Source organism: Mesoplodon mirus (genome assembly GCF_964341445.2).
Source record: "Mesoplodon mirus genome assembly, chromosome: 13".
Classification (NCBI taxonomy): domain Eukaryota; kingdom Metazoa; phylum Chordata; class Mammalia; order Artiodactyla; family Ziphiidae; genus Mesoplodon; species Mesoplodon mirus.
The window spans coordinates 10,323,542-10,335,789 of NC_138989.1; the positions used below are offsets into that span (position 1 = coordinate 10,323,542).

A 12,248-nucleotide genomic window follows, 5' to 3' on the forward strand; every position below is an offset into this window, starting at 1 on the left:
CAGAATGCGTTAAGGGCAACGAAGAAAATAAAATAGAGCATGGGAAGTAACTTCTTGGGAGTTTAGCTTAGAAGAGATGGTCATTATTCACATTGTCACGTGTGTGCTTTTTCAAGGTCTTTTTTCCCTCAGTATCTGCCCTCCTGATCTAACTATATATCATCTACCTGAAAATGGGATCATGATGTACATTCTGTATTGTAACCTTTTTTTTCACTTAATATACTGTGAACATCCTTTGGTTTCATTACTTATTCATCTGCATCTTTATTTTTATGGATGTAGAGCAATTATTCAGATAGGCTGTACCATACTTATGTGACCCTTACGACTACACACAGGTTGCTTCCAGTGTGTTGAAGGCATGATGCCTCTGGAATCTGTCCTTTTCCTTCCGTCATCACTGTCACCTCCCTGGCTCAAGCTTGCACTGACCCAGGTGGACACCTGACCCAAGCTGGGCCAATTAGAGCTTTTCCCTGGAATTTGAAAAACCAGAATGGAGGAGAGCAGCCTTGGGAAGGCCAGAAACCATACCGCCATCTGCGTTAAGAGGATGGCATGCAGGATAGCATATGGCTGATGCACAGACAGAAGAAAAGGGGAGGCACAGAGAGAAAGGGCCCCTGGTACCAGATGCATCAAAAGATCCAGACGCATCTTTGTCCATACCATAGCTTGCTGTTTCAATCCTTCACTGTATTCCTTGAGGCAACAAATTTCTCTCTAGTCTAAGTGAGTCTGAGTTCTGTCGCTTGCAACCAACTTGCTGCAATTCTTGGAGCCTCAGCTTTCTCATTAAAAGTGACGATGATAACCCTCTCTTCATAGAATTGTTATATTTTAAAAAGATATTGCATACAAAGTGTTTAAGACAGCGCCTGGCATGTAAGTGCCCAATAATTGTTAACAATGATTGATTTAAATCAGCACCCATGGTGCCTAGAGACAATGTGGGTGCTCACTGTAAGTCTGCTGAATAAGAAGAGTTTTGGCTCTTCTTTCAGCTCCGTCCAAGGCAGAAGGGTCATTCTTCATGACTTTAGTACCTCTCTGCCTTCTGTCCTTATTCGTCTCAGCCACGCCTCCTTCCCTGATGACAACCTGAGTTCTGAAGGTCCCTCACCATTTTCAGCCAGTTCTCACTGAAGCATCTCCCACCGTGGGGGCCTGAGACAGACGGCTTTATTCCATACTCCAAACAGAGCCTCACTTCACTCCATTTCCACTTGGCTCCAGCTGGTAGACACCCAGTACACAGCTCCAAGGCTTAATTGCATTCTGCTTGTATGTTGCCAAACACTAAAACCTTGTTGTTGGAGTTAAGTGTTTTGGGAAATGGGCTATACTATTTCCCCAACCGAGGCTTTGAAAAGCTGGAACTGCTGAATGAGCCGCCAGATCCAACCTTGGTCTCCGATTGGTGCACCTGTACTTGCCGGGGAGGACGTATCGAAACACTCACTGTGAGCTCTGTGAATGGACTTGGAAGATGCCCTGCTCCTGCAATGACATGACTGGCACATAGTAGGCTCTCAACTGTTACCATAATATAAACATCTTATGAATTATTCAAGACGTTAAAAGTATAATAGCAGCAAACACTTAAATCAGGGTCACACCGTGCCGGTGTTTTATGCTGTGTATACTAACTCAATGGTTCGCAAACTCTGCTGCACGTTAGAATCACCTGGGTAATTTTTTAAAGTCCTGATGCTCAGGCCATACCTTGCACCAGTGAAATCAGAATCTCTGGGCAGCAAGAGTTTTAAAAACTCTCCAAGTAACTCAAATGTGCAGTCAAGGGTGAGAATCAGTGAACAAACTCATTAAATCCTCACAGCAAGTTTATGAAGCTAGTACTGTGACTACCCACACTGTCTTATTGAGGACACGGAGGCACAACAGACAGGTTAAGTGACTTGCCCGAGGTCTCACAGCTGATAAGTGTCAGAGTCAGGTTTGAAACCAGGCTATCTGGTCCCAGAGTCCATGCTTCTAATCCTACAACAATACAACACTACACTACATCCTACAGCAGAAGCCTGAGTTTCTCCCCCTTATTCTCTGTCCCCATCCCACTGCCCGGGGATGTCTCATCCTCTCCTGATTTCTCCTGGGTGTTTCCAAAGTCTCCTCCTTGGTCTTCTCACCTTCAGTCTCAAGCCCTCTCCTCCAAGAGGATCACAATGTCTGCCACATGTGTAATTCTGAGTTTCCTATGGGTTACATTAAAAAAGTAAAACAAAAAATGGACAAACAAGGTCCTACAGTATAGCACAGGGAACTATATCAAATCTCCTAGGATAAACCATAATGGAAAAGAATATTTTAAAAAAGATTGTAGGACTTCCCTGGTGGGCCAGTGGGTAAGACTCCGTGCTCCCAATGCAGGGGACCCAGGTTCGATTCCTGGTCAGAGAACTAGACCCCACATGCATGCCGCAACTAAAGATCCTACATGCCGCAACGAAGATCTTGCGTGTTGCAACTAAGACTGGTGCAGCCAAAATAAATAAATAAATAAATATTTTTAAAAAATGTATTCAATATATATAACTGAGTCACTTTGCTGTACGGCAGAGACTGGCATTGTAAATCAACTTTACTTCAATAAAAAAGAAAAAGTAAAACGAAAGATGAAGTTAATCTTAATACAATATTTTATTTAACTTAATATATCCCAGATATTATCCTTCTGACATGTAATCAACATTAAAACATATTAATGAGATATTCTACATTTCTTTTTTCATACTAAATGTTCAAAGTCCTGAGTATATTTTCAGTTACAGCACAGCTCAATTTGCACCAGCCTCATATCATGTGCTCAGTAGCCACAAGCAAGTAATGGCTACCATATTGGACAAGGTAGCTAAGGGCGTAGAGCTTAAGAGTGCTCATCACAAGAAAAAAAAAAAAGTAACTGTGTGAGGTGATGATGGATGACATCTAGACTTATTGTGGTATATCAAATCATTACGTTGTATACCTAAAACTAATACAATGTTATATGTCAACTGTATCTCAAAAGACAATTAAAAACAGAAAAAAAGAAGCAGTATTGTAGTTTACTGGAAGACTGAGGATGAGAAGACAGTGATGCCTTGATGGACCGTTTCATACTGTGGAACTCTCCTCTCCTCTTGGGTTTCCTGGCTTGACTGATACCAGACCCGTACAGCCATTCTCAGTACAGACTGAGTGAAGGTTCCAGGCTCAAGCCACATCTAAATTACTAGTAATGCTTAAAATAGACTTTAGTTAAGATAACTCTAAGTTCCAATATTTTCTTCTTCCTAATGGATCTAGTGCACGGCCACCCCTTCCAGCCCCTCACCCTACACTTTGGAGACCACGGAGCTGGGGACTTCACTTATCCAGCATCTCCTGTCACATACGGGAGGGTCGGCTCTGATCACAACCCCTACCTTACGTGTATTTATGCTCTTTTAAAGCTAAGTTGGCACTTTCACACCTGTTGCAAAGCTGAGTGATAAAACATCTGTGTTCCTAGTCTTCCCTTTGTGTCTTGATTGGTGCTGTGGGGTCTAACTCAGGATTTTCTCTTAGCTTTACCTGCACGACGTATCTGATGTTAGTCTCTCCCACTACTGTCCCACCAGCCCTGTGAGAGGAAGGGCCCTGCTTCAGGGCTGTCTAGAATTTGGCCACACTCATACATGGATCCCTTTTCTCCTTTTAATTAGGAATCCTTTTGTGAAGGAGATCAAACTGAATCTGGCTGAAGCAGGCTTTGTCCCCATGACTCAAAAGTTCAAAGGTCTGGCTAGATCCAGGTGCTCCCATGGTGTAACCAAGATTTGGTGTCTCTCTCACTGCATTCCTCAGCTTTGTTTTCCTCTCTTTACTGGCAGTGTCCGTGTGGCAGCTTCCACAAGCTGTAGGCTTATTTTGCCCTTATTGTCAATAATTCCAGCAGAAACCCCTTGTTCTCACCAGTTCCAACACAAGTTCAGGGGTTGACTTTTACTGGATTACTTTACATGTCCATCCCTCTGTTCCACTCTGGCCCATGGTCCAGATCTGTCCTATAGTCTACTTTAGTGTGACCTCCAATCTCAGAAGGTTTTTCCATTTTTAAAGGGCCACGTATATAAGAAGAATATGCAACAGATATGTACTATCTTCCCCTTTACAGAAAAAGCTTCTTCAGGGCGCATGGGGTTCTAAAAACTCTCATGATAACCACTCAGGTGGCTCAGTCAGAGCAGTGGAACAAAGGACCACCTGGCATGGGCCTGGCATATAGTAAGTGCTCAATTATGATTCTGACGAAAATGCTCACAGCAAAGATATTTCTCCCTGAGAAATATTTTTTGAGCTTGGGAGCTGGGAGGTGATGTATTGCCTTCTCCTGGTCCTTAATCTATTTTAGTAGTAAAAGAGCTTCCTTTGTTTGAATAAATACTCCTTGCCTAAGCTGTTAATGCTTGCTTTCTTCCTTTTTGGCAGGTTTCATTTTGCTGGAGAGCATGATGGAAGCATAATGCTAATATATACCACTAGGTGGAGCCACAGCTCTTGAGAAATAGGCTTTCCCAGAAAGCGGCAAGCAGGAGGGTGGAGTAAGTCTTGTAATTCCAGCATCTCCCCTGCCCAAGACAGACAGACACGTTCTCGACTAGGCTCTGCCCCTTGCTGCCTATGTGACTGTTGGCAAATGACTGTAAGCATTGGCATCCTTATTTGTAAAGTGGGGATTATAACAATGCCCACAACAGAGGGATGCTGTGATCATCAAGTAAGATGCAAACCGTAGAATGCAGAGTAAATGTAAGTTAATGAGACGCCAGGAAGCCCCATCATTAGAGCTATGCCTGGGACATGATTCCAAAGCCAGATAACTTTCATGACGTTCTTGTCTCATACAGTCGGGGCTGGGGGGTTAGAGGACAGCAGCAGAAGGGAGGGAATTCAGAGTCGGCTGGACATGAGTACAGCACGCCTTTTGGAGGCTCCATTACATCATCTGTAAAGCAGGTGAGCCCTGCCTTGCAAGATCACGAAGATGAAATGACACATGGCAAGCATTTTGCAGTGTCTGGAGCAAAGCAGTCCCTCAGTCAATGCTAGGTTGTGAGTGGGCTGCTTGAAGCTTTTTGTGACCCTCAAGGAGCCTCAAGACCCTCCCTCTCCTCTCCTCTTCTAGCCTCTCCTCCCACTTCCTGCTTTAACAATCATGCCCCATAGGATGTTGGTGTCATGTTTCTATCCCTAGTGCTACCCTGTCTCCTGAGTTTTAAGTCCCCCAACCCGACTCATCCACAAGCACCTCCCACTCAATATGCTCAAAACAGAACTCCTTACCTTCTGGTTCTGAACCTTCTTTTCTTCCTCTCCTCCTGGTACATTAAAGGCATCATCCTCCACCCAGTGCTCTGAGCTGAAAAACCGGACACGATTCCTGACATTCCTGTCTTCTGTCCACTTGTAATACACCATGCCAACGTCTGCTGATTCCACCATTTAAATACCCTTCTAATATCTCCCCCCAACCACTGCCACCCAGTCGCTGCCGTAGACTTATCTCAGTGCCCTTCTCCCTGCCTCGTCCTCACACAGGGGTCTTTTTTTTTTCTGAATGCAAATCTGATTATTCCCCTGCTGAAAATCCTTCCATGGCGCCCCATAGCCTAGAAGGCATCTAAAAATCTGGCTTCCACCTCCCGCCCCAGACTCCCTCTCTTCCCACCCCCTGCTCTGCGCTACCAACCCGACCTTACAGTCCAGCCAGACGCGTGTTATTCTGGCTCCTCAGATGACATTAAGCTTCTTTTTGCCTCTAGGCCTTTGCCCTCCTCCTTTCTTCTCTGCCCCCCCCACCCCAATCTTTACTTAATACAGCGAAGTTTAGGATCTCTTAACTTTGCAGACTCCTGACAGACTGCATCTCACCTCTATACCCTAATGGCTGTCACAGAGTCACACTAAACAAAGGGTATCAGTGTGGATGTCATGCAGTCCCTCTGCCCTCCCCATCAGCCTTTGCTGACTCCATGTAAACTGTCTGTCTCCATGTAAACTCTCGAGATCAGGAGCCTTGTCTGCTCTACCCTCAGAACCCAGAACTTGGTTGATGCATATTGAGCTCCTGATAAATATTCATTGAATGAATGAGTAAATAACTGAATAGGTGAACGGATGAGATGTTTCTTAGACAGAAAAATGGTTCCAGTTCAGCTCTCTTCCTTTCCACCCCTTCTGGATCATGGAGAGATGCTGGGCTCCAGCCTATATGAGTGTTCTGAGAATCGGGGCATAACTGCAAATCAAGTCCAGTTGTTTCATTGTTAATTCAGCTTGGCCATCAGTGACAGAGTTAAAATGACTACAGGTCCTATAACTTAGTGAGAATGTAGGGAAGCAGAAAACCAAGATGAGAAAAGAGGTTAAATGGCAAAGAGCCCACACACATTTGGAGATGACAGGAAGTTAAGCTTCCTTGTACAACCAAAACCAGCACAAGATGTTACAAGGACTCTTAAGAATGAGATTTTCTGGCACACTATTTGCCTTGTTGGGAAATGCCCCATCCATCCATCCACCCATCCATCCATCCACCCATCCATCCATCCACCCATCCATCCACCCATCCACCCATCTCTATCCAGGACAGTATGTACAAAGCTGAGAAATACACTCTAGCTCCAATGGTGTGAAACGGGGATAACGTTAGTACCTACTTAACCAAGTAATTGTGAGATTTAAATGATATTATTAGGTAATAATATCACCCAGCACTGGGCCTGTTGTATAACAAAAACTCAATAAATGATAACTGTATGTTATTATTAGGATCTGAATACCACGCCCAAATTTCACAGCTCCAACTTTTTCCCAGCCGAACATCAAACATTCAACTCAATTTTATTATCTAGAATTTGAGGAGGAGAAATAGAGTGAAGGATTCTGGAGAGGGAGCAGGTAGAGGCAGGCTAGACCAGTGAGGAACGGAGGCTGGGAGACTGAGGCTGGGGTGTGAGGTAGAAGGGAGTTCCCACCTGGAAGGAGCTCCCTCTAGAATGTTGGCAGAGTCATCTGGTCTCCAGATGACCCTCCTAGGTCATAATGAGTATCCATGAGAGTAGGTAGGAAACAGGAACACAGTGTAGACAGCCTTCCTCCACTGGGATCGCTGGTCAACCCAGGCCCACTACATCTGGGCACTGTGGGACCGGATGGGGACGTTGATTCGGTCCTGCAGCCAGTTGATATAATCCTCTTGAGGCATGTGGATGATGTGTTCTCGCACAAACTGAGGGGCAGACACAGTGACAGCCTCAGATTTGGTCTGAAAGCTAGACTCCATGCCCCCGCCGCCCCCCAACAAGATCCTGGAAGATTTGTGATTGAGGCTGTGGCCCCAGGATACTTCCAACCCTCAGGCATTCATAATGCTTGGAGCATCATGCTGGGGATGGTTCTCTCAAGAAAAGGGTCTCTTTCCAGCTTCCCGGTTCAGCAGGCTAACGTTAAGTCCCTTATTGTCACCATTAACCCCAAGAAGTTTGGGGAGAACAGGAAAACCCAGTTGTCTGCATCTTTCTTTCTTTTCTATTCCTGAATATCTTTCTAAAAAGTAATTTGACCCTAAACATTTTTGGGTTCATAGGCCTCCTTCGAGAACTGAGGACAACTATGGGCTTGCTTCCAGGAAAGGGTTAAGACACAAAACAGAGTTTCATGTAGATTCCAGGTTGAGAGACTCCCACATCCAGGTTAAGAGAAGTTCTGTGATGTCCTCACTGGGAGAAGAGCAGGCTCACTTTTCTTAGCTAGGGCCATGAACTCAGCTCAGAGAAAGGGGAGCATCCAGGCCCCTCCCCTCTTACCCACTCAGCGATTGCCTTTTCCACGGCCTCCACAATTGGCAGGGGGAATGCAGACCCCATAACTGGACAGATGCCCCAGACTTAGTTTTGGAATAGCCTGCCAGAGCCTCTCCCGAAAGAGCTTCCCAGGATGCGGGAAGTAGAGTCTGGGCAGATGAACTTGTCCACAGGGGCATCCTCCCTCCCCCACTCCTGACTTTGCACCCATAAACACAACCCAGGTCAGCCTGTGGAAGGGCCAACCTCTCATGAAAACACTGAAAGGACTGAGAATGCTACCAATTGAGTCACTTCTTCATCTTGAGGCATTGAAAGCCCTATTAAAATGGATATGTGCCATCAGATAAAACTAAGGCAGTGACTCCACGGACACCTGTTAATACCTTAGTGTGGGCCCTCCCCCTCCCCCATCTGCTGACCCCTTTTGATGCCCTAAGGGAACTAGGAACTTCTAGGGTGGGTGGAGAAGGTGAGCCACTACTGCAAACCCTTCAGTGGCTCCTCAGCACCCTCCAGAGAAAGACCTAGACCCTTAACTTGACCATCAGAGATCTGCACAGACCGACCTCTTCAGTCCCCTTGGAACTGTGCGTCTTCCTGCTCTCTGCCTCCCAAACCCATTGACTGCCGCTGAACAGGTCAAGTTTCGTCCCGCTTCGGGGCCTTTGCACCAGCTGTTCCCTCTTCCTGACCTGCTCTTTCCCCTTCTCTTCATGGCGCTGCCTTTACATTGTTCAGATCTCAGCTTTAAAGTCATCTTCCCCAGTGGCTCTAGTTACAATAAGCCTCCTCTACATTTACCTTAAATCAGGGCTCCTCAAACTTTACTGTCCATACAAGTCACCCGGCCTCTCACTGAAATGTAGATCCTGAGCTGGTTGGATATGCTTTGGAGCCTGAGATTCTGCATTCCTAACGAGCACCCACGTGAGGTCCATGGGCCACAATTTTAAGTTGCCAGATTTAGAGTGCTCCTTTTTATGATTGCCAGTTATTGTAATCACATGTCCATTTATTTATGTCTCTCCAAAACCTCCAAGTTTCCAGGGGGCACCGTTTACACAGCATATAATATCCCCCGGAGTTGAACAACCAAGGTCACGTGACAACACCTCTCCTATTAGATGATGAGTGCCATGAAGGCCTTTATGTCTTTTTAAAACTTTAAAAACTTAAACAGTGCCTGGATGTTGAGAGAGGAATGAATGAGTGTGCCGGAGGCACCGTGAGGGGGAAGGAAGTGGTCAGTACCTCGATAGCCACCGCGATGTCCGGAGAGCACAGCTCCCAGACCCTCATGTCCTGTAGCACCTTGAAGAAAACATGCGGCCGGATCCTCAGGTCCCGATTTTCCCCAAACTTCTGCAGTTTCGCCAGGATCTTTTTGGCAGGGCGGAAATTCTTCAGATCCTCAGGGAGTTTGGACAGCAGGTCAAAGTACCTTCAGTTCCAAGAGGAGAGGGTCAGTTAGGACACTGCTGGGAGATGGGTCTGGGCACCACAGGGACCCCATCTCCACTATCTCTATCACTCACGTGATGTCTCTAGGGCAGCATCGGTCTTTATCTGGGGGACTTTCCTCCCCCCCTCAATGTAAAGTGCCCACAGATCAGGCAAGTCTTTATTTTGATGGATAGTAAAAGCTGGAGCATGATTTGCATCACATTAAAAAAATTAAGGGCACGCTTTAAAGTGATGCATTTATGATTTTTCTACCAAGCAGACAATGTGAAAAGTTAGAAGAAAGGAAGAACACTGGTATTCTGAAGATTCTCTTTTTTTTTTAAGGTTTTATTATTTATTTATTTGTTTTAAAAACATCTTTATTGGAGTATAATTGCTTTACAATGGTGTGTCAGTTTCTGCTTTATAACAAAGTGAATCAGTTATACATATACGTATGTCCCCATATCTCTTCCCTCTTGCATCTCCCTCCCTCCCACCTTCCCTATCCCACCCCTCTAGGTGGTCACAAAGCACCCAGCTGACCTCCCTGTGCTATGCGGCTGTGAAGCTTCTCTTTTGAGAGTTAATCAAGCCAGGGAGGACACAGACACATCTGTGGGATACCTTCTAGGATGCAAGAGGCTCTCACACACAAGGTGCTGCTGCTGCGGGTGTGTGTGTGTGTGTGTGTGTTTTCCATGTCCCTGATAACGAGTAAGCGGGAGTCACAGCTTTGTGTATTTCAAGAATCTCTATTAATATGATGACAGCGTGTGAAGGTAGTCTGGGAATCCATCCTTGAGATGGTGGGAACGAGGTAGGTTCTAACCTGGGGGTTCAGGTGCGGGTGACGGCAGCAGTGGTATCTCATGAAAAAAAGGGTTTTTTCCCTGATTACAGAAAAAGTTGAAGAACTTGATCCTCCACCATACATTCCGGCTGCTCATATTGCTTTATATTTGTGATATATATTTATATATTTATTCATGTCTCTTTGTAAGCTCCCACTCTGCATTATTAAAACCGTTGAAGGGATTCTGGGTACATTTTTAGGCTTTCCCATCTTACTCATAGATCTTGATTTACTCACCCTGACAGGATGGAGCTTTGGGAAATCAGACTCCACTTTTTTATTGCTGCTAAGCATAGAGACAGGTCAGACAGAGGTTTAAATCCTAACATTTCCTTGTTTGCAAAGTGGGGGGTTAATATGTACCCTTCGGGATTTTTGTGGGGAATAAAATAGATAACTTATGAAAATTGCTTAGGAGAGTGTCTGCCATCCAGTAATCACTCAATTCACATTGCTTTTTGTTGTACTTATTATTACTCCTGTGCTGGAGCACAGGGGTCCTGGGATATGCCTGTCTGGCTTTGTATCTTTAAGAGTTAAATTATTTGGAGGAATACAGTTCTCCCCCCATAGACCTCAGAATCTGCAGAATTTTCAGGTTGGTTTGCCTCTTCTACCTCTCTTATAGGAGATAGCTTGGATAGGACTTCCTTATTTGCAAGCTGAATCAAACAAGGTAAATATGGAGAACACAGCTGGGTAGATTATCTGCAGTTCAGGAACTGAGGGGTTCTTGCCTGGTTGTACTCTGGATATAGCCTGGTTTGGGGGGAGGGGGTGGTACTGGTGGCCAAGGACAGTTCTGGAGTGATGCCTCTCTGTGTCTTGAAGGATAATGGGATCAAATGTAATTTTGTAACACCACTGCCCCCTTCACCCACTTCAAGGACTGTCTTATCTGGCTCTCAGGATCTTTACCAGTGGTCTGCAATTTCTTCTGCATCTCCTTTTGCCATGGAGATGTGGTGTCTCATTTTTGCTACATCCTTTTGGAAATTTGAGACAAGGTCTAAAGAATGGAACATCTGGAGACCTCTTTCTTCTTGGCGCCTGCGTCACAGGTTGTATGAGAAAGAGGAAGAAGAATCAGATACCCTTCTCCTTTGACCAGCCTAGCTGCCCTTTGAGATCTGAGTTAAACACCTTTTCCTTCTTGCGGTCCTTCTTAACCCTCTCAGCCACTCTAATGTACAAGCTGGCTTTGGGCACAAGAGCAGACAGCTCTCTCCGAGGTCCTGAAAGGCTCAAGTCTCGCTAAATCCGGTCACTTTTTAATCAGCCCTCATTCTCTCCCTACTTTTGATTGTATTTACATGGCTTTCTCATCTGTAAAATGAAGGATAATAATGATTCCTGGATCCCAGTGGTGATGAGGAAATGACAATGTGTGTACAGTGCTGTGCTTAATGTCAGACACACAGTAGGTGTTTAACTCATGCTGGTTCCTTTCTTCCCCATTCCCTTTATCATTTGGTGTATATGTCCTATCTCTCCACAGAGACTATATTATAAATATAACCATGTCCTCACCTATATATTATGAATTTCAATAGCTTCCCACTTACTCAGAGCAAAGTGCTCTGAGTGACTTACCCTCCAAGGCGCTGGATTATTCAGCCCCTATGTCATCTTCCAGCTTTATCTCTATCCTTTCCATCCCTTTCCTCCCAGCATTTTATGGTTTGGCTCATGAACAAAGTCTCTGAGATAAAGTTCAACCTCCACAGCTGGGTTAGGAAGGCCTCTTACATCTGGCCTCTGTCTATCTCTCCGCTTACCTTGTAAACAACCTAAGCCCCAGCACACCTGACTACTGGCAGTTCATGGCCCACTGTGCCCATTCTTGCCTCTGGGACTTTGCTGTTGCTTTTCCCTGGAACTCTCTTCCCTCCTACTGTTCCTGTGTGACAGTTTAGGTTTGAATTCCACCTTTACTATGAATACTTAACCCCTGCGTGGCCATCGACAAGAGACATCTTTGAGCCCACTTTTCTCATCTGTAAAATGGGTCTAATAATAGCACCTATCCCACAGGACTGTTGTGAGGCCCAAGTAGTAAAAACAAAGCTCTTACACCCATGTCTGGTACATAG

The 12,248-nt window shown here is 45.2% G+C and overlaps 1 protein-coding gene across 2 annotated transcripts in view; it reads right to left on the bottom strand.

Annotated features, from left to right (window-relative positions):
* Positions 1 to 6,929: 6,929 nt before the first annotated feature.
* The window catches only part of CCDC60 (coiled-coil domain containing 60), a 262,580-nt gene continuing 257,261 nt past the window's right edge, over positions 6,930 to 12,248 (bottom strand). For both annotated transcript variants that reach the window (XM_082640818.1, XM_082640819.1), the window contains 3 exons: positions 11,074 to 11,205; positions 9,108 to 9,297; positions 6,930 to 7,279 (listed from right to left, as the gene is read on the bottom strand). In XM_082640818.1, the coding sequence (XP_082496944.1) occupies positions 7,178 to 7,279; positions 9,108 to 9,297; positions 11,074 to 11,205 (424 nt within the window). In that variant the 3' untranslated portion in view covers positions 6,930 to 7,177. The remainder of the gene's footprint in view (positions 7,280 to 9,107; positions 9,298 to 11,073; positions 11,206 to 12,248) is intronic.